Genomic DNA, 25596 nt, shown 5'->3' with positions numbered 1-25596 from the left:
CCATCAGCAACATGTTCTTAATGTGCCACAAGGATACCATGACTGAAAAACATGCTGCAATAACAATCCAAAAACGTCCCCTACATTTGTGTGTCGGCTTGAGCCATGTGTGGTGGAATAGCTACAGACTGCTAAACAACTCTTGCATGAGAGGCAATTCTTTGTTTCCCCTCTTTATGAGTATTCTACAGGCCCAACTTATTAGGCCATTACGAACAAAAGGCTTCAAAACATATTGTCTCAATGTGCAGATGAGAAAAAACACAAGACCTCGACATGAACACATATAAAGCTAAGGCCCAAATGCATACCGGCCTCAGAAACCTCCAGACATATGTGGCCTCAGTATGGCCTAAATGCATTGAGGCACCAAATGTAGGTCGCCCCATTTCTACAGAGCCTAAAGCACATGACACACATTTGCATCTGGGCTGTAAAATGCATGGAAGGCATTTAGGCCCTAACACATTCTCTAATATGATCAGTTGTCTGCTCTCTCCCATGTCATAATTATAGTTGAATCACATGAATAAGGTGCAATTATCAAGCTATCTGGGTTGTAAAACATGGACCATTTGAGAATAGCTTGCAGCCATGGAAAAAACTCTAAAAAAACGCCACCAAGCAAGCCTACTGCCTTTTTAAATTGTTTAAGCATAGATCATCACTCAGATAAATCTGATCAATCTAGATTCTCAAAAAATATGGATCTGAGTCAATTTGACCAAATGATAACCATACTCAAGAAATATGGGAATAAACCAAAACCAGACTCTGCTTTTCATGGGTTTCATTGGGTCCTGCAGTGTTTTGCATCAGCAGACTGATAAAAATGCCAGCTAAGCACTCACCTAGTGATAGAAAATTTAGTCTAAATATCTCAAATCACTCTTTCTTTGTCTTTCCCAACGCTTTGCCTCTTTGCCCAATCATATAGGTATACATGTAAGGGCTCCCTGCAATAGTCCCGTGGAGTAATTAGAGAACTAGTTATTCCAATACTGGCATAGAACTAAGAAAGAACCAAGAAAAGAAACAATGTTCAGTACCAGGGATGTATATGGCCAGAGTGGCAAGGGTGGCAAAATAGTTGTCAAATGCAAAGTTCATCTTGTTAGGCATCCTGATACAGTACTTCTCTGATACCTGTAGTATTAACAATCAAACAGTAACATTAGCAAGCAGAAATTGCACATCAAGAGTAGGACACAATACTATAGCATGAAGGAAAAAGACATTGAGAGTAAATATATCTGGGAATCACCTTGATGTAAGGAAGTGCAAGATAAATAAGACCTACTTCACTGGTTATACCAGTTGGGTACAAAACAAAGAAAGTGCTATATCTGCAAGTAGCATAGCACGTTAGACTTCGATTAACAAAAGACACAGAACCAGGCTTGACCACATCCAACCAGAACACCATCCACCTCAATGACTAAGCATATGGACTTTCATGGATTAAAAAGCAAGAAATAAAACATCAGAACCCTATAATGCCCAAGCCAGGACAATACAAGCATGTACAGCTAAAAAGCAAGAATCAGGACAAATACCTCTCCATGATACATCAATCAACTCATAGGCATCACAATTCACTGGATTGAGATCTTCAATTTGCCTCAAAGTTGCCATGTTAACCCAGTCTCTGATATCCTTTCATACTTCATAGCCTACAGTTACTGTTGCTTACCTACTTTCAATAGTTCCTCATTTTCAGCTGGGCGAAAAAGGGCCATTTACCTCAACCACTGCAACCATCGAGGAGTAATTCCAAAAGCCTCCCTCATTCCAAAGAACGAATACCGAATTAACTGATATCAGATTGGATACAGCACACAATCAGTAATTAAAGCTAAGGATGAAAGTTGCCAGCCAGATGATATACAGGCACCAGATAATGTATACCTCTGTAATAGACCAACTCAAAACAAGAGAGCTAACAAGTGGATGAGTTTGTGTCTGTATGCCAGCCAGAAACAAATAAGATACTCTTTACTCAGAGCAGCATAGTAGATCCGTCTCAAACAAGTGAAACGATTACCCAATCAGCAAAACATCCATCCTTATAATTGGCAGTTTAAATACATCAACTGGTCAAAATTTCAATGGTAAACAACTTTAGCCTTTTCCTTTCTGATAGTTCAAACCACATGACCTTATTAGTTAGAGCTCAGCCTTCACATGCATACCTCTGGAAAGCTCCATAGAATTGCCCAAGTTACATAGAGACGGGATCCAATCTGAGGCACCATGGCAGAAATGGGTGAACGGACAATGCCTACAACATGACATGGATGTTTTGATGCATATATTTCAAACAAACCGCCCAAAAACAGTGCATAGGATGCTTACCCACAACTCCATTGAAGATCTGCAAACCAGCAAATCATGCAAATGTCAAACAGGACAAATTAGGGAGAGCAAACGCACCTTTCAAAATTGAACTTGAAAAGTATCAGTTGACTACACAGTTAAGCAGTCCTCATGAATGGAAAAGCTGATAATCATTGTTCTAGCTATTTGACACAAGTATTGAAATCTAGACACACAATGTCACCAAGAGCTCCATACCTCGAAGATCCGTATAACAGACCTAAACACTAAGATTCTTACTGAAAGCCATAAGTTTAAAATCTTTCTGAACCTGAACGACTGAGGTGGGAGCTTCATTGAGTTTCAGATTCACAAATTTTAAGTACTACATTTTACAGTCACTGCCTATATGGAAGGTTCTATGTGTACACTTTTAAGGATGTGCATGATTAGTGCTAACACAACTTATGCCCAGCTAATTGCAAGTTGGTGACTTTGGCATCTTCTGTTTAATATGTAAATAGCAGTATCTAGGCGGATCATCAGAATGTACATGATCACTGGTATGCTTATGGGTGACTTTCCAAAACAGCACTTGTTGTCATAGCCAAATTCCTTGGACCTAAATAAGGAAATGCTAGTGCAAACAAAGAGAAACACAAAACACATCACACAATAAACACAATTTGAAGAATGCTCAAGGAGCTGTCCCTAACTGCTGTCCACCCAGTGGCACCTACTGTCTAGCCATGTCTTGCTGTTAGCAACTTCAGTTAGCCCTGATTCCACTGCTGTCCATCAGGCCACTGCTGCTGCCACCACTTTTCCAGCTGTTGTCCACTATTTGGTGCTGATCAGGCTGCATTTCTAGCTCAGCTACTGATGTCAACACTTAGCAATCTGATATCTAGCTGCATTTACACTGATTCTGCTGCTGCCATTTTGACTGTGTTTTGCAGTTTCATTTTGACTTCACTAGGCTGCCATGTCATCATTCAGACCTGCGTTTGCTGTTTTCTCTCTGTCTTCTGCCTGTTTGACATTGATCCAACATCCATTGTTGCATTTGCTGCTGCTAGACACCTTCGAAAGCTGCCTTGCTACGTTTTGAGATCCGTCCAAGTACGACACACTCTCTGCCCCGGTCCTCAAGACATGGGAATTCAAGGGTCAATATCCTTTCACTTCATAGTGCGTTTGCTGCACAAGCATTGTATTCTATTCAGATTCATTCATTCCATTATTCTTTGTGCTCATTGTCTTTGATTTCCCAACCCTCACTATGTTCTATTATCAGTTTGTGCTTTGTTATACAATTGTATTTGATTTTCTGTGTTAGGGCATTTCTTTATATGGTATCAAAGCTAGGTACTCATTGAAAAAATCTAGGCCTTGGATCGAAGAGCTCATCCCAACTCACATTCTTTGGCCAAGGCAAAGGCCAAGGGACGGAGGGGGTCATCTTCTTCCGATCAAGGGCGGGCTTGGCAACCCCTCCTGTTACTTTTTAGTACAAGTGATGTAGTCATCCCTCAGGACTCTCAAGTGCCACAGAGGGAGTGTAAGAGGTGGTGAGGTGCGGTAGGTTAGCCTCATCTATACGAGTATATAGGTGCACAAGTTCCAAAGAGGGACTTCCTTGATGTATCAACTAAAGTCTGGCAGGTTTTGGAATCCTTGTGTTGGAATTGACATCCAGGTTCATGATGGGTTGTTACTTGACATAGAGCGAGATTGGCTCCTAGTATGAGTTCACATGAGGGGAAACTTTGGTGGTCTTGGCCAATGGTAGGGAATCCATGTTCAAGTATACTCAAAGACATTTTTGACAAGGTGGTCATATATACTACTGCGAGGCATTGTTGACAAACACACAGAGAGTTGTTATCGTTCTTCTCTACTTTTAAGTTCTAGTACGATCAACATCGATATTAGGTTCACAAAGGCATCTTGGTGGTAGCTTGATCACCCACTACTTGGGTATCCATGGTCATATTCTAGTGGTCTTTGCTATGATGAGTCATTATCATTGTATCATTGTATCATGTCAAATTACCCATCATTTGAGAGTGTTATCAGACTAGTCGCTCAAGAGTGAGTCTGAGCATGTGCCTTAGTGGGACAAGCATTATTGATTATTTAAGGCCTTTTTTGTCATTATGATGGTGGCATTTATTACTAGCCAACTATCATTAAATGTTGGCCAACCTCATCCATTTATTGCATTATTTTTGGACTATATATATTCAAGATCCCTCCTCCACAACCTATCATTCATCATCTGCAGATTCCAATGTAGGCCCAATTGAAGAGAGGGAGCTAATGCCAATGCCCACGCAACTAGTGACTTATACGCAATTGTCTCTTGTTTGGTATATGGATTCCATTTCCCAAGCATCTCTTTGAATTCTCTCTTTGCAATGTTATTATGTTTTCTTCTGCTTTCTCTTTTCTCTCGTGTTGCGTAGTCAATTATAGCCATCTTCTACACCATCATTGCACCCACTTCTCACAACATTGGCATCTTGGGGACAAAGGGGGTGTTTACTCCTCATACTAGTTGATGGTGAGAGGGGACAATACTCTAGCTTCCCCTTCCACTTTGAGAGGGGGTAGCTTTCCTCGCTTGATGGTAACAAGATTTTGGTATTTGATTTGGATATTATGTATTATTTTGTACCTTATATCATCATCCATGTAATCAAGATGACCATGATTATAAAGGGGGCTTGGGCAACTGAACAATTCCCTTGCAAGGGATTCACCATATTCGAACATCTCCCATGGCAATCTCCACAGGTAGTTTCCCTTGCTTCCTTAGCTTGGTTAGCTTGCCTAGCTTGCTTCCCTTTTCTTTTTTGCCTCTATCACATAATCCCCACATTCCTCGTCATTAACACCAGTAGTGGTTGGGATAGCTTGTTTGTTTTGTGAAGGTCTTGGAGTTGACCATCCCTTATCATTCCCCCTTTGGAGCACAATTACTCAGTAGGCTGAAAACTCACTGAAAGCCCTGACTTAATGATAAATCTTTTGAAAACAAAACAAAACATGGTTCCAATTTTGGGCCTGAGAGGGGGTTTTAAGCTAAAAGTGCATTAGGTTTATTAGAAAAGTCCCAAAACTCAAACTAATTAGTGAATTAAAACCTTTTATTAAAAAGAAATGTGATCCTAGAGAATTTTTGTGTCTCGCATGCAAATCCTAATTTGGGAGGCCCCAAACTTTTTATAAATAGACAAGCTGCCCTCCATTCAATCCAATCTTGCTTTTGCAGCTTGCACGTGCCAAAGCTTTGCTGTCCACACCCTATATGCTAAGGATATCTCAGCCACAACTGTCCCAAATTGCTGTCCACCCACTGGCACTTGTCAAGCTATCTCTTGCTATTGGCAACTTGATTAAGCCCCAATTCCATTGTTGTCTATCAGGTGACTATTGCTGCCAATACTTTTCTAGTTGTCATCCATTGTTTGGTGCTGATCGAGCTGTGTTTTCAGCTCAGCTACTTACACTAACATCAACACTTGACGACATGATACCTAGCTCATTTACACTGATGCTGCTGCCATTTTGACCAGATCTGCTGTTGCCCAGCTCTACACAATCCTAAAATCTATGTTTTGCAGGTTCTGCACTTCGCGAAGCTGCCACATCATCATTTCCGTCTTTCAGCCCGTCTGACCAATCTAGTATTCATTGTTGCATTTGCTGCTGCGAGACACCTTCAGAGGCTGCCTTGCCGCACTTCAGGATCTATTAGAGTACCACACTCTCACCAGGTCATACTCTCTACCCAACCCTCAAGACACGGGAGTTCGGGGGTCGGTTTTCTTTCACTGCATAGTGTTTTTGCTGCATGAGGATTGTATTCTATTCAGATTCATTCATTTCATTATTGTCTATGTTCATTGTCTATGAGTTACCCTAACCCTCACTGTCTTCTATTATTAGTTTGTTCTTTGTCATACAATTGTATTTAAGTTTCTCTGTTCGGGCATTTCTTTACTTTGTATATGCCAAGAATAGCTCGAAGAATGTGTCATATTTGCTCCCGAATATTGCAATACTTTACCTATCTAATGCAAAAAGTGGTGTCATCCAACTATGCAACAGTAGAAAACCATAGCTCCGAGAATGTAACATATTTGCTCCCGAATATAGCAGTATTTTACCTATCTAATGCAAGAAGACAACCCCAAAACATGTAAATTACCAAAAGCTTCATTCAACAATGTGCGGTCCTAGAAAGTTTGTGTCCCATAAGAAAAATCCTACTTTGGAAGGATCCTTCCACATCTGTAAATAGGTAGGCTGCCCATCATTCAATAGATCCTTATCTTGCAGGTTTTGGCCATCAGCCCTCTTCCATTAGCTGCCCAACCTCCAACGACTGCTATTACATGGCCCACAGTTGTCGCCCAACCTCCCACTACTGTTGATCATCAACTGTCATCATCTTCAAGCAGTCACATTGCTGTGTTTACCAGTTCCATCCCCAGAGACTATTGTGTTATGGCTTTCAGCCTTTTATCCTTCCATTTCCAGCAACAGCCTAATTTGTGTTTGCACCTACAGCAAGTTGTTCTTGCGTTTTCAGCAATTTTCTTCATCAATCTATGCTCCAACTGTTAGAACTACACTTGGATCCACTTTCGATGGACAACACACATCAACACCTCCCTCAGCCTGCTCCTACCAAAGCCACCAGCTATTGGACACTCTACCCTTGAGCATTCTATACGTTCTCTCATTCATTTACAACATTGATTCACCCAATATAGAATTCTCTTTCTTCTCTATTTGTGTTTGTGTTTTTGCGTTTTGCATTTATTGTGTTACTATCTGAGTTATTGTGCTTCAGCCATGTTCATACATTCCACGTTTTCTCTATGCAAACCCTAGCATATATTCACATGGTATTAAAGCCATTGCTCTTAGAGTATCCTATGGCTATCGTGAAAATCTTGGTTTTATGCTCAATTGGAACACTCTGTTGATGAGACTAATCACCTCTTAGTCTATGAAAGACTATCCAGTTGGGACACAACCAAAAGTTCAAACTCTTCACAATCAAGTCCAATGGTAGATTCATACAATCCATTTTTGGGTGAGTCTGATTTTGTCTATATTGCTCCTTCTGTTATGCAAGAACCAACTGTAAGTCGCCATGGAAACCCAAATTAACACCGGTATGGTTTTGAAGAAAACTTTATCTTTACAGATGTTCCACAAGGTAATCCTTCATCCTATGTTCCATTTAAGTACGAATTTGGTGCTTCCCATTCACCTTCACATGTCTTGCCCTTTACACCCACATTCACTCCACATTTAGATTCCTCTTCTTTCAATCTAGACTCTTATTTCAAACCTACCATAAGCTATCCAGTCTTAGCGCACATTGTCTTTATTCATATCAAGGTTTTAGGCCAGCACTAGACACTTAGAGGTATACCACTCTACACCCTACATCCTTAATGGGAATGCTACCCTTTGACATTTTACCTTATACACACCTGCAAGTGTTACCCTCTCCTCTAGTTCTATTGTGTGGGAAATCCCCCTCCAGCACACTATACCACTCTCGTCGATTTCTCAAATGCATAAATCTCTATCATATGTTGATGAGTCACCTCCTTCTTTGAAGAAACAAGGAGTGGAAAGGAATCACCTCCACATTTAAACCTAATTCCACCTTCCCCGATTGACCCTTAACACGGACCACATTTTAATGCCGATGGTCAATCTCCTTCTTTGAAAGAAAAAGGTGTCAAGAAAAGTGACAAGACGGTGTGCACCCATACCATATTAGAGAGACTATAGGGTTTGCAAGGAGTAACACAGAGTGTACGGCAAACACCAAGAGAGGAAAAACTCAGAAACTCAGAAGAAGAAAAGTGAAGAAGATGATGAATGATGAATCATTGAATCATGTGAATGAATCAAGCTAATACAATGGAGGAATGCTATGAGATGACTATACTCTCCTAGCTAATCTGGTTGCAGCAAATCTACACAATGAAGGGAGTGAAAGCCAATCCTCGGGCAATAGAATATTGAAGTAGATATTGCAAGATGAAGGACAGCAGTGTAGGGAGTGAAACACAATCCTCAAGAATGAAGAAAACGCAAAAACCCACATATCTAATGTAGAGCTAATAAAGAGGTCGTAACCTGATTAAATGGCTTGAATATGTTGCAAAAAAAGCCTTCATAAAGTGGATGATGGCTGGGAACTATCACTAGGTGCTGGGGTGGCAGCAAGAGCCGAAAGCACACAATAATGATGAAGATAATCTGTTGTACTAGTCCAAGGAGGCATGAAACCAGTAAATGCAATAGTAGGGATGATGAAGAACAGGCTGCCGCGCTGAAAATGCAGCAATCCGGAGTGTTTGATGGCAATGTGAAGAAGACCTCCACAATGAAATCACTTGCTAGTATGATCAGCTGGACAGCACCACTAACTAAGATATCTACCAAGGTAGGGGTGTGGACAACTGTGATAGAGGGCCAAGATTGAAGGTGTGATGAGGAAACAATGAAGAGTGAACGAGTGTAAGTGTACTATGGCATGGTGTGGAGAGGAGTGGAGTCAAGAATGGATGAATACCCATGCCCTATTTATAGGCACATAAGCCATTGAATTCTCTCAAGTGGTGCCCAAACACTAATAAATTATACAAATAAACCTTTTGGGATTGTAAATGGAAACTAAAATAGGAATTAAGATAATGTAATGAACTTCATGACCAAGGCTTCTCTACAAAAGAGAGTCATACACTCACACCCTCGCAAAGACCCTCCTAGCACTTCTTGCCTATGAAGAAAAGGTTTTGTACATTTTGTTAGAAACTTGGCCATGTAGATGACAATTGTCGCTCAAAGGCCAAGGGTGTTCTACCCATACTAAAGCCAAATCCAATCCCCATTCCTAAACCAACCTCGGTCCCTTCTAGTAGTTGTAGTGCCACTCCAAGGAGGTTGAGAGGGGGTCTTTGCTAGCAGATATGTCAGCTCATGTGTGAGTGTGTATGCTTTAGGGCTAGGCATTTTTTATGGTCTTCATATTGGTCATATTCAGCATTTATTGCCGACCGACCAGCATTTAATGCTAGGCAACCTGATCATATTGAGGACATATTTTTTGTCCTATTTATTTAGGCTCTTCCTCCTCAATTAGTCAATCACTCACCACCACACTTGTGGATCTTTTGCTAGGGAGAGAAGCCAGTGTCGATGCCCATACCCAGTGACTCACCATTGTATGCGACTGTCTCATGTTGGATATATGGATTCCATTTCCGGAGTATACATCTGAGTTCTCGTCTTTATTGTGTTCGTTAGTGTTCCTTCGTTCCTTTCTCTTTTGTCTTGTGTCAATAGTTTATTACAGCACATGTTTATGCTTCCATTGCTGCATCCACTTCTGATAGTCTTCTCCAAGGAGATAGCACAATTTCTCCACCCTCGGTATCCATGTTCATCAATGGCTGGCCACCAATGCAATGGTTCCTAGATCTCCCTCTCAATCAATACCTCGTAGTATCTCTTACAACACTCATTACCTTTCCCTACGCTAGTCTCTTAGAAGTCCTAGTGAAACCATCCTTCCTTCTCGGATCCGATGGTAATTCCTTGATCAAGCACTTAATTACAGCAATTAACAAATATAACATAAATTAAAAATGAACAATTTTCCTTAATAATTTTGGATATTGGACACCCTATTGGCCCAAAAAATAGCGCCCCTTTCAATATTTCTTTAACTTCAAAATTGCCAATGGATTGATTACAAGCTGAGATTCCCCAATCTCCTTGGCTAATCCAAAAGCCCCTTACTAGTCCAACAATCAGCAAATAAATTGGGCCAAATGCCGCTTGAATTTCACCTAGGACTTGCTCTAAATTGGACCCCAACTAGCAAAATCCTGCCCCAAATTTACAATGGATAGCTAGGCATTTGAAATCCCTAACAATTTACAAATTTCAAGTGTTGATTTTAGTGTATGCTACCTTCCATTGGCACAAGTCTCAAGGCAACAACTAAACCCTAATTTTTGCAGAATTTTAGGGTTTACGACTGAAATCCCTCTATTGTCCACCAAATATGTCTCAATTCTACTCCAAATAGCTAATAAATGCTGAGTTCTCTTGAGAATGTACAGGAATAGCTGAGAGAATGCCAAAGAAAGAAAAATTTCAGAATTTCATGCAAAAAATCCCTGGATCAACCTGCAACCTGCACCAATCAGCACTTAATTATGTCACCTGCTGTTGCTGAAGGTCTCCTTGCAATCGCCAACTCCAAATTGGCTCTTGTCCAACCTCCAATGGTTGTGTTCTATGCAAAAAATTGAATCAACAACCCCCTCTCTCTCTCTCTCTCTCTCTCTCTCTCTCTCTCTCTCCAAACTGAATAAAAGGCTGAGGCTCAACCCTCAAAACCGTTTTCTCAATTTGCATAGGCATTTGTGCCAAGTAGCAGCCTTCTAAACCCATCTTTTGGCATTATCCAACCATTAAATTAATTTTTAAAATTAAATAATTCTAAAAATTAATTTCAACCTTTCTAACCCTGCCCAAAATTAAATGTGCCCATCCATAATTAAATTGGCTAAGCCATTTGCAACTTGGAGTAGTCCCCAACCTCTGTTAACCCTTAAACTTGCATTAATTAATTAATTAATGCTAGTCCCTAGTCTCACCAACCACTAACATTTAATAGCCAAATAATTATCCCAGCGTCAAAACTAACACCACTACCCATCAAACCCTAGTTGGCATAACTTATCTCAACTTTTGCCTTTGACACCTACAGCATTCTCGAGGTCGTTGGCCTATTATCATAAAATAACTGCCATGTGCATCCTTGCACATTTGATTAATGACTCAATCAAATGTTATCAGTAAGATTAAAGCATCTCAAAATTTTGTGTCCCCATGATTGACCTTCCCCTTGAAATCCCTGCAATCATTCTCAATTGCACTGCATTGTACCAAAGTAAAAGCATACTACATTGGAATTTCCATAAGGCGTCATAGTCACAACAATGGCCACTGTTGTCTAACCATGCCACAGTCCCAAACCTTGCCGAAATTTTCCAATCAGTATAAACATGACATAAATTAGAAAATTACTCTACAATTGTTGCTAGAAACCCATTGGATGCATCCATACCTCATGTTTCTCAACTATTTTTACTTCACAACTACAATAAAGCATATTCTCAACATAAATCATGGCTGAAATTGTCAATGGCATTTACAAGCATGCTACTATCCATGGAAACAGCTATAAACCATTGAAAACTAAGCATAAACTATCACTTGCTGATCTAAGAACCGATAACAAATTACTGCAAATGTAATTCCAAATTAATCACAAACTGATTGCAAAAAATAATTAGTAACTAATGCAAAACAGATCCCAAAAGTGACCATAAGCCGTTCTCAAATTGATCAAAAACTGAGCTGAAACTTATCAAAATTTGATGTCAAAACTGAGGTAAAAACTTGTGTCAAACTAATCATGAACTAATCCCAAACTAATGCAAAAGTATAGCCTTAGAGCCACAGTAACAACCATACTCATCCACATATCTCTCATAGTGGCTAGCATTCCAAAATAGTGACCTCATAGTAGACATATTGTCAACATAGTACCTTGGATGCATGCTGAATACATCCGAGATATATGAGACCTGTCCAAAATTGGTGGAGTGGAAGTGCTCCTCTTGAGCATTAGGTAATGCTCGGGACCCTTGCTCTATTGAAACTCACTGGGCCCGAATTGAAGTCGGCTACAACAAAAGGCTTCACCAAATATCTTTTGGAAACTTTACCTCTAACCTTTCTTTCCTTATGTATCAACATCTGCTCAAGTACCAAGATTTTATCCTACTCCTCAACCTCAAGCTAAATTTCAACAAGCATATCCCTTAGCACGTCACCGAGAAAAGGTCTCAACAAGACGACATGAAAGGCATTGTGTATCTACCAATGTGAAGGTGATTTCAGCCCATATGCCACATCATTGATCTTTTTCAACACCTAAAAGGACCCATAGTATCTCATACTCAACTTCCGATACAACCTCTCTCTTCCTTTTATCTTTTCCATCCTTGCCTTTTCACTGCAAAGCACGTTTATGGCAATCAACTACCTTCTTTTATTTTCCTGTGATCTTTGAAATGCATACTTTATCTTTGCATAGGCTACATACAAGTTTTCCGCATAATGATTAGCCTCAAAGATCTTATCCTCAGTTTGCAAGATAGATGGTACCTTCTTGTCACCCTCAAAGACCTCAAATAGAACTTTACTAGTGAAACTATGTATCATGTTATTGTAAGAAAACTCAATCAATGGCAAATACTACTCCCACTGTGTCTTGTGGCCTGAAATATAGCACCTCAAAAGCTCCAACACTGTGGAATTTGCTTTCTCAAATTGAACATCTGTCTACGAATGGAAGAATGATGAGCATTTCAATGTAGTACCCATATTCTCAAACAACCCCTTCTAAAATAAACTAGTTATCCAAGGATCTCAATCATTGATGATCAACCCTAGCATACCATGATACTTAAAGATGTGTTGCAAAAACAATCATGCCATATGATCAACCTTTATTCCTCACCGGAACAAAATAGGCCTCTTTGCTAAACCTGCAAATGATAGTCCATATCCCATCATTCCTTGGAGGTGTCCTAGGCAGCTCGAAAATCAAATCCATTGCAATGCTCTATTGAGGTCTATTTGAAATAGGCAAGGGCTGCAACAAGCCCATCATCTTTTGTCTATCATGCTTTATCTTCTGACATACGATGCATGTCTTGACAAATTGCTCTACATCATGCCTCAAAGCTAAAAAAATAAAAGATATGCTCCACTACCTTGACTATGGCATCAATACCTCTATGCCTGTATACGAAGGAGCATGACTTTCAATGTTAATTCTAGATCTCAACTACTTTGTGATACACAATCGTCCATGCATCATCAGAAATCCATCTCTAAGCATAAAGCACTCATGCCTCTAGCCATTACAAAGTTGATCATAAACATTATCAAAGTCCGAATCAACAATATATTGCTCTTTCATGGCATCCAACTCAGTGTGATAAACCATACCGACGGCTAAAATTTGTGGCTTACATGACACTACATCAGCCACAACATTCTTTTTACCATCAATATATACTATCTGAAAATGAAACATATGCCTTTTGACAACTTGGTTTGTGTTAGAAAGTACCCCAAAGTCTAATGGTCTATCTACACTATAAAATCAATCCCCAATAAATAATGTTTCTATGTAAACAATGCATGAATTACAGCCAAGAGCTCTTTCTCGTGGACTTGTAAATTTTTCTTTACACTGTGGAGATAAGCCACAACTCGACCATCCTGCATAAGAACAGTCCCAATGCTGTTACCACATGCATCACACTAAACCACGAAGGACTTCCTTAGATTGGATAATACATAGGATCTGAAGTCATCTTATTCTTAAACTTTTCAAATGATGAAATTTTCACTATTGTCCATCTAAATGGCACATTCTTCTTCAACAAAGCATACAATGGAGATAAAATTTTAACAAATTCGAGTATATACTTCCTATAGTAAGAACGTAACCCCAAGAAGCTATGAATCTCATATGTATTTCTCAAAGGTGGCCATGATCATATTGCCTCAATCTTTGCTAGGGACCATACAAATACCATCAGTCGATACACTGTGCCCCAAAAAGTGGATTTCATACAAAAAGAATTCACTTTTCTTGTCGTTGATAACCGGTGTACACTCATGAAGTTCATTGAATACAATGTCCAAGTGTTTTCTATGCACTGCCTCATTCTTTGAGTAGGCAATTATGTCATCAAAGAAAGTACCCATAAGTTCTCTATGTGGCTTGAAGATGCGATCCATCATTCGATTGAAGATGACATGAGCATTCGTAAATCCAAAAGGCATAACAAGAAACTCATACAACCCAAAAAATGTCCTGAAAGCTGTCTTAGGCACATCCTCCGCTCTAATGTGTATCTGATGATATCCACTTTGCAAATCTATAAGGCTAAATATGACTGCCCCCTTGCAATCTATCTATAACATCATTGATCCGAGGGATTGGAAATCAATTCTTTATCATGATTTTATTCAAAGCACGATAGTCAATGCACATATGCCATGAACTATCCTTTTTTTGTGCAAAAAGCATTGGATAACAAAATAAAGATAAACTAGGCTGAATCAACCCTTCCTAACAATTTGTTCACCTAACTCATAATCTCCTCCTAGGCTACACTGGCTCTGTAGGGTGGCTTATTAGGTGGCCTACTTCCAGGGATAAGATCTATACCATAATCTTCAAGCCTTTCAAGCGGTAGCTACCCTAGAAGTGACTCAGAGAAGCAATCAACATATATTTTCAGAAATGGCATGCGATCCTTCTCTAACTTAAACATATTATCATCAACATTCTTCCTATTATCCTTATTCTTCATAAAAACCAAGTACGTTGAAATATGATTTTTCATTACTTTAGAAATAACAACTATAGATACAATAGGGATAAATTTTGCCTTTCAACTTTACATCAAGTGTAAGTGTCATTTCCTTATGTTGAATAGTAATATTTTTTGTACCAGAATCAATCACTACATGCATACACTAATACTATGGCATACCAAGCAACACATCACAACCCTCAAGTGGAGCAATGAAAAGCTCTCCGCTGTCCACATATCCTTCTTTATGCAACCAAAGCTTTCTAACGATGGTGTAACAGGCTTTGCATGGCCTTTACAAGCCATTCCAACTTTCCCCATGGTCCCATCTCGTCCTCTGATACCTAGACGATTGCTATGTCTACAGAGATGAAGTTGGCTCGTGCACCATGATCAAAGAATATCAATGCATATTGATTCCTAATTTTGCCCCGTGCTTTGCACAACTCAGTAGCACAATCATTAGGCTGATCACTAACAACATCGGACACCAATCCCACTAATGTTTTGGGCTTTTATCCCTTAGAATCTCCCTAATTTTTTTATTTTCCAACTTACTACCTATTGGAATATTCCCTTGCAATGTGACCCTCTTGTTCATAAATAAAACGTTCATTAGCAACCATCAATTCCCTATTTTGTGCCAACAGTTTTGAACCCTTTCTTTGTTGTTTTGAGATCTTTTCTTGTGATTTTTAGATCTCCTCTTTTTCTTCACCTTAAATAACTTTTTATTCGGCTTCTCCCCACTCTCTAAGAAGTCCAAATCCTTTCCACACAGCAAAGCATTTGCTATAGTAGTCGTCTCTATGAGCTAGAACATGCTAGAGACTGTGGATTTAATGCCAAAATCCCTGATTCCTTTAGGCAACCACAAATATATTTTTACACTTACTCATGAAGGGATACAAGGCGATAAGAAGTGACGGGTAGCAACGCATCCCAAAACTTCTTATTGAATTGCTCCAAATTCTTGCATTCCTTAGCATCTAACTTATTCCAAGCTATTATAATGTCCACCTCGAAGGTACTTGTCGATCAATTCAATGCAAATAGTTACTTGAATTGTACCCATGTTGATGGTGCTCTCCCTTGTATCAAAAGTGTGGACCTCCGCTACAATGCATTTCCCTCCAAGAAAGTGATTGCCTTTTGAATCTTTGAAGATTCGGTGAAGTTTCCCCCTGAATAGGCTTAGGCTGCATCAGACTGTTGAATGAAAGTCAACTTTCAGTCTATCTAGTGCACCACTAAAGAACTCAAACTTCACTGCTTCCCCCCCCCCATCATAGTTCTTTGTTGCCCCTTTGGATGTCAAGTTGTCATACATTGGCTAATGCAAAAAGGGTGCATTTGCTGAGTTTACATCAAAACCAATACCAAACAGAGCATTTGCATGACCGGCACTCATTCCTTGAATCCCATGAGCATTTGAGCATGCATATGCATTATCAAACATGCCACTTTGTGCCCCAGGCATCAAGCCAATGCTGCCATGCATAGGGTTATGCACATTTCCAGCCATACCCAAATACATTGGGCTTGCACACCATGCATTGGTTGCTACATACACATAGGGCTTTGTGCCATACAATTCCTATATTCAATTCTTGTCCAACCATAGCATGAAAATTTGTGCTACCACCAAAGTATTATGGCTGCTCCATATTAGCTCCTATCCTCATCTGATTCTTAAACTGATCATCAAATTCCTCTTCGCTTTGCCGGTCATCAACCTCCTTGTGCCTTGAAGGCCCTACATCTTACCCAACACCAACATTTTCAGTTTGTTATCCATGGTATAAGCCTTGTCTAAAATGAAGCATTGCATTTCCTTCATCCCCATGTGAGTGTCCATACTGAGAGGCATCATCACTGCTTAATTCCATCTCACTGTATGAAGACATATCGCTGTAATTTCTCAGCTGAGAGCAAAAATCAGCATTAGCACAAAGCTTTGGCTTGCAATCAGGTACCTCGGGCCCACGAATCAAGGGATTGAGTGGTATCCTAGCAATGGAACCATTAAACCATCCTTCCTTCTCGGATAGGGTGATACTTCCCTGATCAAACAAGCCGAGATTCCCTGATTTCCTTGGCTAATCCAAAAGCCTCCAAAAGCCCCTTGCTGGTCCAACAATCATCAAACAGATTGGGCCAAATGCCCCTTGAATTTAACCTAGAAATTGCTCTAAATTGGACCCCAACTAGCCAAATGGTACCCCAAATTTACAATGGATCGCTAGGCATCTGAAATCCCTCACAATTCACAAGGTTCAGGTGCTGATTTTAGTGTACGATGCCTTCACTTGTTGGCATGGGTCCTAAGCTGCCTGCTAAACCCTAATTTCTACATAAATTTAGGGTTTATTGTAGAAATTTCTCTAATTTCCACCAAATACGACTGAGATCTGCTCCAAATGCTGAGATCTAAGAATGGTTGAAATAGATGAAAGAATGCCAAAGAGAGAAAATTCAGAATTTTGTGCGGGAAAATCCTTGAATCAACCTGCAACCTGCACCAATCAGCATTTAATGCTGTCACATGTTGCCTAGAGCCTCTGGAAATGCTCTTGCCTACTACTAAATGTTGTCGTCTGCTGCTGATGATGAAGATCTCCCTGTAGTCGCCAACTCCAGATTGGCTCCTATTTGCTGTCCCAACCTCCAGAGTCCAATGGCTATGTGCTTTGCAAAAAATTGAACCAACCACCCCTTCTCTCTCTTTTTTTTTCGTAAAACACCCCTTCTCTCTCTCTCTCTCTCTCTCTCTCTCTCTCTCTCTCTCTCTCTCAGGTTCCAAACTGACTAAATGGATGAAGCCTGAGACCCAACCTCCAAAAACGTTTTCTCAATTTACATGGGCATTTTTGCAAAGTGGCAGCCTTCTAAACCCATCTTTCAAAATTATCCAACCATTAAATTAATTTTCAGAATTAAATAATACTAAAAATTAATTTCAACCCTTCTGACCTTGCCCAAAATTAAATATGCCAATCCATAATTAAATTGGCTAGGCCATTTGCAACCTAGAGTGGTCCCCAACCTCTGTTGACCCTTAGATTGGCATTAATTAATTAATTAATGCTAGTCCCTAATGTCACTACTGACACTTATTGGCCAAACTACTGTCCCAGGGTCAAAACTGACACCAACTGACCACCAAAACCCAGTTGGCATAACTTATCATAACTTTTGCCTTTAACACCCACTGCATCCTCGAGGTCCTTGGACTATTACCATGAAATAACTACCATGTGCATCCTTGCACATCTAATTAATAACTTAATTAAATGTTATCAGCAAGATTAAAGTATCTCAAAACTTCACCTTCCCGTGAAACCTTGGCCTCTTACCATGAAATAACTACCATGCGCATCCTTGCACATCTAATTAATAACTTAATCAAATGTTATCAACAAGATTAAAGCATCTCAAAACTTCACATCCTTGTGACACCTAGGTAATCCTTAGAAACCTTGGGCTAGTTTCGTTTAGGCTTAGCCATATTTTTTTCAAGTCTTCCCTTGCATTTTACACTCACTTGAGCTTTCTTTTAGGCTTTAACATAGCATCCAAAGCATCTCAATATGAAACATCTGGCATGATGATTTCTTTGATGATCTTTTCACGTTCGGTATTGTATTTCAATTAGGACTAACATTGCAATTCCTACCTACGTTGAAGGTTTGTCTTTCGATTTTTGCCTTGGCAAGTATTGCCTCCATCAACATAGAGACAAAGATAGTATCTTCTCTCTCGAGATCAGGTCTTGAGCATCCTTGGCATCCATTGTTCTTTTCTTTCAATTGAGAAGTTAATATCATTTAACCATCATTTTCTACACTTCTAGTTTACATTTCATGATATAGGTGGACTGTTGCTTTGGTGGTTGTGCCTTTGTATTCTTAACTCACATAGAAGACATCTACCAAGGTTGAGTTTTAGGCATGCCTACAACATTTGATCACAGCATTTGTGCCATCTCCTGATATCAAGTACAAGTACATCCTAGCACTCGGGAATGGAAGTTGCCTAGTCAATTTATTTATTGGCCACTCAATTTATTTTTCAGGGTACCAAAATAATTATTAGATTCATTTTTAGTATTTAAAGGCTGAAAATTAATATTTAATTATGGAAGATGCTGGAAAAACCATTTGGGAAGGCTGCCACTTGTCAAAAATGCCCATGCAAGATTGAAAAACATCTTTAGAGGCTGGAGAGAGGCATTTTTATAAATTCAGCCTGCAAGAGAGAGGAAGGGAAAGCTACTAGTCTGATTTGCAGCCATTGGAGGACCTTCTGAGGCACCTAGGGGTAAAAGAAGACCAATCAACAGCAGGTGACAATATTTACAAGCTATTGAGACAAGGCAACAACAGTAAATGACTAATTTTCTTCAATTCATGCTGTTGTGGCAAGGTAGCAACTGTATTTGACTGATTTTCAATCATTCTTCGCGACAAAACTCTGAATTTTCTCTCTCTACAACTTTCCCTCTCATCTCCTAGCCATTTCACAGTCTTGCTCCAAAGATCTCAGCATTTGGACCCCTAGAGGCTGAGAAATTTCAGATTTCTCTGTTGTAAACTCTAATCTATAGCAGAAATTAGGGTTTTGCAGTAGCCTCAAGAAGCATGCCAAAAATTGGAATCTCCAAGACTTGGATTCAACAAGGCTGAAGCTGTTTTTAGCCTATTCAAGTGGAGGGACCAGCAAATAATTGAATTTGGGGCATTTTCCATCTCCATCAAAACGGGTGAAGGCCAATATATTACTCGAATCAAGGGCAAATTAGATTAAAGACTTGCTAGTGATTTTGAACAGCAAGGGAAGTTGGAATACCGAAAGGGATTGGGAGAATCCCATTGTAAATCAACTTCTTCTTCAATAAAGCTAAAGAAATACTAAAAGGAGTGCCAATTTTGGGGCCAATCGGGTGTGCATTGTCCAAGATCAGTAGGGAAATTTGTATTTTCAGATTTGCATTAACTGTTAGCTGTTGTACTTAAGTTATAATCAAGGATTTACCACCCATCCACAGAAGGAAGGCTAGTTACAGATGCCTTGGCTGCTTTGGGGTGGGATGCCTTGGGGTAAAAATGGGCTTGAGATTTTTTTCTAGTCCTTTCTTGGTTCCATTTTTTTGGGCCTAAAAGGAGATGTTGAACTAAAAATACATTACAAACTAATTAGTCCTTTAAAACAGCCCCAAAATATGTAACTTACCAAAAGTTTCATTAAACAATACATGTCCCATAAGTAAAACCCTAGTTTGGGAGAATCCTTCTACATCTATAAATAGACATGTCGCCCACTATCCTGGTCTGGCAAGTTTTGGCCATCCGCCCTCTTCCACTGATTGACTATCCCCCAACGACACATGCTCTGTAGCTGTCGCCTAGCCTCCCATTGCTACCAATGATCAGCTACCATTATCTCCAAGCGGTCACATTGCTACCTTTACCACTTCCAGCCCCAAAGACTATTGCGTTATGGTCTCCAACCTGCTACCCTTCCGTTTCCCGCATCATCTTGATTTGTGTTTGCTTCTATAGCAAGTCATTTATGCGTTTTCAGACTTTTCTTCATCAAGCTATACTCCAACTAGTAATTATTGCACTTGAGATCCATCTCCAATGGACAACAAGCTTTGACACCTCCCTCAACCCACTCCCACCAGAGCCACCGGTTGTTAGACAACTCTACCCTTGAGCGTTCTATACATCTCGCATTCATTTACAGCATTGATTCATTCATTTCAAAGTTCTCTTTCTTCTCTATTTGTGTTTGTGTTTCTACATTTTGCATTTTGTGTTTGCAATTATTGTGTTACTAACCTCGTCATTGTGCTTCAACTGTGTTGGTATATTCTGTGTTTTCTCTGTGCAAACCCTAGCACATTTTCACGCAACTATCATAGAGTAGGAGCATAGCAATGTGGAGCTTGTTGAGCAACCACAATACTCACAACAAGAAACCCTAGTCATCACAAACATTAACATTTAATTGTATTACATTAATTCCCAATTTTGTCTCCATTACAATCCTAAAAATGCTTTATTTGCATTTACTGGCACTTCTTTCACATGGTAGGACCAATGCTCCAAAATCCCCTATAAATAGGGCATGTTGTTGGCATTCTACACCTCTCCCTCGTTCATTCTTCATCAGATCATTCTCTCCCTCTTCATTAACTACCCACGAGTTCTTTCCAACTGCTACAAAAGGCTGCCCAACCTACTACAACTTGTCCAAAAGGATCTTCAAGTGCGAGAAATCCCTCCAACATTGCATTGACTACTCTATGGTCCTGCCAACATCTCCTATGACTACTCCACTTGTCACCCTACTTTCAACTCCTCTCTTTAATCTACAAACAAGTCACCCTCTTGTCTATGATCTTCACATCATCTCTAACTTTGCATTTGCTATCAACAAGTCTACCAGACGTGCACTTCTTGCTATTACAGTTCTCAGACAACCACCTAGCTTACCAGCTTCCTCCTCCAACAGCCACCATCTAATCAACATTGTGCATTTTACAAATAAGAGGCTTGGACCTACTACTACATTTGTGTCTTCTCCACTAATTGGCTGCCTAACAATCATGTTGATAGCACCTATCATTCGAAAGAGATTACATCATCACCTACAAATCTTAAGGACAACCTTTTACTTCCTCTACTGTTGTCTATCATTAGGCAGTATCTTCTTTGACATCCCCAAGCTCGAAGGATTGCATTTTGCTTTCTCAACAAAGCATCCTCATCCACAAGCATGGTTGACCGATTCAAACAACTAGCTCGATTCATTTCAACCAAGGCAACTGCCAAAAGCCATGAATTGGCTAGTCTCTTTGTTGAGCATTTGTATAGACTCTATGGTTTGCATGAAGAAATAGTTGATCACCGCGATCCTAAGTTCACTCACCATTTCTAGCAAATGGTCTTTCAAAAATCAAAGACTTGATTGTCCATGTTGTCCTCAAAACATCCTGAAACTGATGGACAAACCAAGAGGACAAATCAAACCATGGAGAATATGTTACATGCATATGTCTCTTATAGACAATTTGATTAGGAGTTATCTTCCTCGCATTGAGTATGCTTATATTTAGCTACTAGCTATAGTCCATTATTTTCTTGCTTTTTTGCAAGTTATTTGAAGAATATATACGGCATACTAGTTTGACTAGTAAGATCGGATGGAGGGGATCTCCCAAAGAGACACTAAGAACCCCAAGAGCGACAATTGAGACCACGCAGACTAGTGTTTAGACCATCATGACCCTGAGGATCATTGCAAGGATTGTCGAGATCGAGAGGATAAATGCAAAGATTATGATCATACAGATTGCAAAGATCAATGTGAAGACGCCAAAGATCGTGATGTAGATAGCTTTTTGCCATAGATTCTTAAACCATGAAGGATCACATCATGTAGATGGAGGAGATACAGGATGAGCTAGCATCCCTAAGTAAACATGCTGCATTGGAAAGCCTAGCTGTGACTTTGTTGTCACATGTACCATCACCCAAACATGATGTGCTTTATATAAGTCTTCTTACCTCTACAACTCAACATACCATCTCAAAATTTAGTCTCCATGGTTCTTGAGCACCACACACAATATAAAGAGGAAAGATCAAGAGGAGCAGTCATTATTAGTCGAGCTTTTGTAGCAAGCACATCATCGAGGAAGAGCAAAAAAAGATAAAGAAAGGAAAGAAGGCTAAATTAAAGTCATTCTCAACCTCTAATTCTGACAAACAGGACAAACATTTAGGAGTTTTTCAAGTGTTCACACAATGGGAAGACCTTGTATCATAAGGAGAAGTCCTAGAAAAGTATCCTCACCTTCAATCTTCATACAAAGAAAGAAGCAATGATGTCTATTTCTACATCCACCTCTACTTCCACCAATTACATATGATTGAGTTTTCCTTCATATCCATCAAGTGGAAAACTCTCTTAGCAAGATTGTTAGCTCATGTGTGAGTCTGTGCATGCCTATCAAGATTGTTAGCTCATGTGTGAGTGTGTGCATACCTGTCAAGGCTGGGCACATTATCATTATTTTAGGCATTATTGGAGTGATTAGGCCTATTCCATGCATGTTTATTGTGGGGCTCCTCCTCCTCCTCAATCTCATCATCATTTATCAAGTGGACTTCCTGTTGGAGAGAGGAGCCAGTGCCAATGCCCACAACCAATGACTCACTATTTTACGCAACTCTCGTGCTTGGTATATATGGATTCCATTTTCCGAGTGCATCTCTAAATTCTCCTTTCGCAGTGTTCTTTTGTTTTCTTTCTCTTCTGTCTTGTGTTCAACAGTTTATTTCAGCACTAGTCCATGCTTCCATTGCTGTACCACTTCTGACATGGTGTCAAATTGCAGGATCTAGGTTACTGCTGTGATTTCTCTACTGATTCTAGGTCTTTCCCTTCATTTGTTGTTCAAGCGACTGTTTACTGCTATCCATCATGCAAAGTTTCCTCTGATTTTTCTGTATTTTCCGCATTTACTGCAGCGTCAGCTGATGTCAGCCCTCCTACGATCTGCCTTTTCAGGCTTTCTGGTTGCCTCTGGTGGCCCTTGTACTGCTGTCGCCTGCTGTTCTTTCCTCAGATTTCCTGCATTTTCAGCATCTGAGACTTCTCCACTGCTGGGAGACATCTTCTGACTGTTTTCTTGCAGATTTTGGTGCTAATAGCTGTGTGTTTTTGTGATCAGCCAGTGAATAGTACATGCAAACTCTCTTATTGTGCAGTTTTTGTTGTATGGTTGGCTGTCTTCTCTCTCTGTCTACCTTCTATCTTCTCTTCTTATCCTCTCCATATGGCTCCTCTGTGCACTTCTACAAATGATAAGTTGCATGGACCTGACTATCTTGCGTGGAGTGTTGTGATGAAAGCTTGGTTTGTGCAAAAGCAGATCTGATACATTGTTTGTGGAGCTATCCCACGTCCTCAGCATCATTTCCCAGTACCTGAGGATTTTGATAGGGACAACCGTGAGGACGCTGTGTGCTTACATGGGATACAGAAGATGCACGTGCCTATTTTGCTCTTCTTCGATATATTTCTAAAGAAGTTCTACCGGCAATTACCTCCTACAAGACATCTCCCAAAGTATGGTTGAAGCTTCAGATGTTGTACGAGGCACCTTCCACCATGCGTACAGTGACCCTTTATGGCCAACTTCAACAGATCAAGTTTGAGTCGAAGGACACCATTCAGTCATTTATGCTCCCTGTTACACAGATACAAGACTAGCTTCAACACATGTAGTCTGCCCTTCCAAAGGCACATCTCATGGGAATGGTACTCTACAAGATCCCCTCCCTCCCTTCCCCCCCCCCCCCAAGTTTGATGGAGTGGCAAATGCTTTGCGGGGGCAAACATCATCTACATTTGTGAGCTTCACACATAGGTCCTCGATGTTGCTTGTGCATAAGGCATCTTTGTGTTTATTGGGGAGGCTTCCATCTCATTATGGAGGTTCCAATGAGGCCTTTACCACTTCAGAGAGAGGCAACAAGAAGCAAAAGTTGAAGGCCCAATGTTATCACTGTGGTAAGAGGAGCCACTTGCGGAAGGATTGCAAGGAGTTAGCAACCTCATGAAAGAAGAGAGGAAGCAGGATGCCGACTCCTTTGACAAGCCATGCTCTTCCTCTAACTTTGACTCCAATCCTCTTGCAAAGGAGAAGTTCAAAGTGCGGAAGGAATCCATCCCTCACAACTCTCCAGTGCCAAAGAGAGTGTGAGAGGGTGGTGAGATGAGGGCAGCCAAATCTATACAAGTATATAGGTACACAGGTTCTAGAGAGAGACGCCCCTAACACATCGACCGAAAACTGGTAGGTTCTTAGAGTTGGCATTGGTATCTAGGTTCATGATGAGCTGGTTACTTGACAAAGAGCAAGCTTGCCTCCTAGACTTGAGCTCACATGAGGGGACCCTTTGGCGGTCTGGCTAATGGCGGCGGGGAATCCCTGGTCACATATGTTCAAAGGCATTTTTAACAAGATAGTCTTGTATGCTACTACCAAACATTGATGATGGACACAGAGACATGCTATGGTTCTTCTCTATCTTTCAAGAGCTGGTATGATCCACATTAATATCAAGTTCTTCGCAAGGCACCTTGGTGGTGGCTTGGTCACCCACTGCTTGGGTATCCATGGTTCTCCTCTAGTGGTTCTATGTTGTATAAACTATGATAAGTCATTATCATTGTATCAATGTATCGTATCAAATCACCCATAATTTGAGAGAGATGTTAGCACGCTTGTGAGCTCATGTGTGAGTTTGTGCATACCTATCAAGACTGGAGACATTATCATTATTTTAGGCATTATTGTGGTGATTTATTTATGGCCTTTTATGCCAATCGGCCAACATTTAATGCTGGCCAATCAACTGCTATTTTAGGCCTATTTCATGCCTATTTATGTGAGGCTCCTCCTCCTCCTCTTCATTTATCATCATTCATCCAGTGAACTTCCCATTGGAGAGAGGAGCCATACCAGTGCCCACACAACCAGTGACTCACTTTTGTACACAATTGTCTCGTGTTTGGTATATGGATTCCATTTTCTCAACACATCTCGGAGTTCTCTTCTTTTGTGTGTTCAGTAGTTTATTTCAGCACTTGTCTATGCTTCCATTGCTACACCACATCTGACAAACTCTTCCTTGGCTATATCATCTTTAGAGAGGCCCTAACTCAATGGTTCCCATAAGGGTAC

At 40.2% G+C, this 25596-nt stretch overlaps 1 protein-coding gene across 3 annotated transcripts in view; it reads right to left on the bottom strand.

Moving 5' to 3' along the window:
• Positions 1-25596, bottom strand: part of LOC148029295 (very-long-chain (3R)-3-hydroxyacyl-CoA dehydratase PASTICCINO 2A-like) — a 49752-nt gene that overhangs the window by 1972 nt on the left and 22184 nt on the right. For 2 of the 3 annotated variants that reach the window (XM_087688067.1, XM_087688070.1), the window contains 7 exons: positions 2356-2374; positions 2193-2281; positions 1909-1962; positions 1744-1814; positions 1265-1346; positions 1050-1146; positions 670-956 (listed from right to left, as the gene is read on the bottom strand). In XM_087688067.1, coding sequence (XP_087544193.1) covers positions 886-956; positions 1050-1146; positions 1265-1346; positions 1744-1814; positions 1909-1962; positions 2193-2281; positions 2356-2374 — 483 coding nt within the window. In that variant the 3' untranslated portion in view covers positions 670-885. Of the gene's footprint in view, positions 1-669; positions 957-1049; positions 1147-1264; positions 1347-1743; positions 1815-1908; positions 1963-2192; positions 2282-2355; positions 2375-25596 lie in introns of those variants that run through there. The other variant, XM_087688069.1, reaches the window with a different exon arrangement.

This window comes from Lygodium microphyllum, chromosome 11 (assembly GCF_053477565.2).
Source record: "Lygodium microphyllum isolate KBCC chromosome 11, Lygodium_microphyllum_v1.1.10, whole genome shotgun sequence".
NCBI classification, from domain to species: domain Eukaryota; kingdom Viridiplantae; phylum Streptophyta; class Polypodiopsida; order Schizaeales; family Lygodiaceae; genus Lygodium; species Lygodium microphyllum.
The sequence above is the reverse complement of the archived record's forward strand: the minus strand, read 5'-3'. Positions and strand labels throughout refer to the sequence as shown.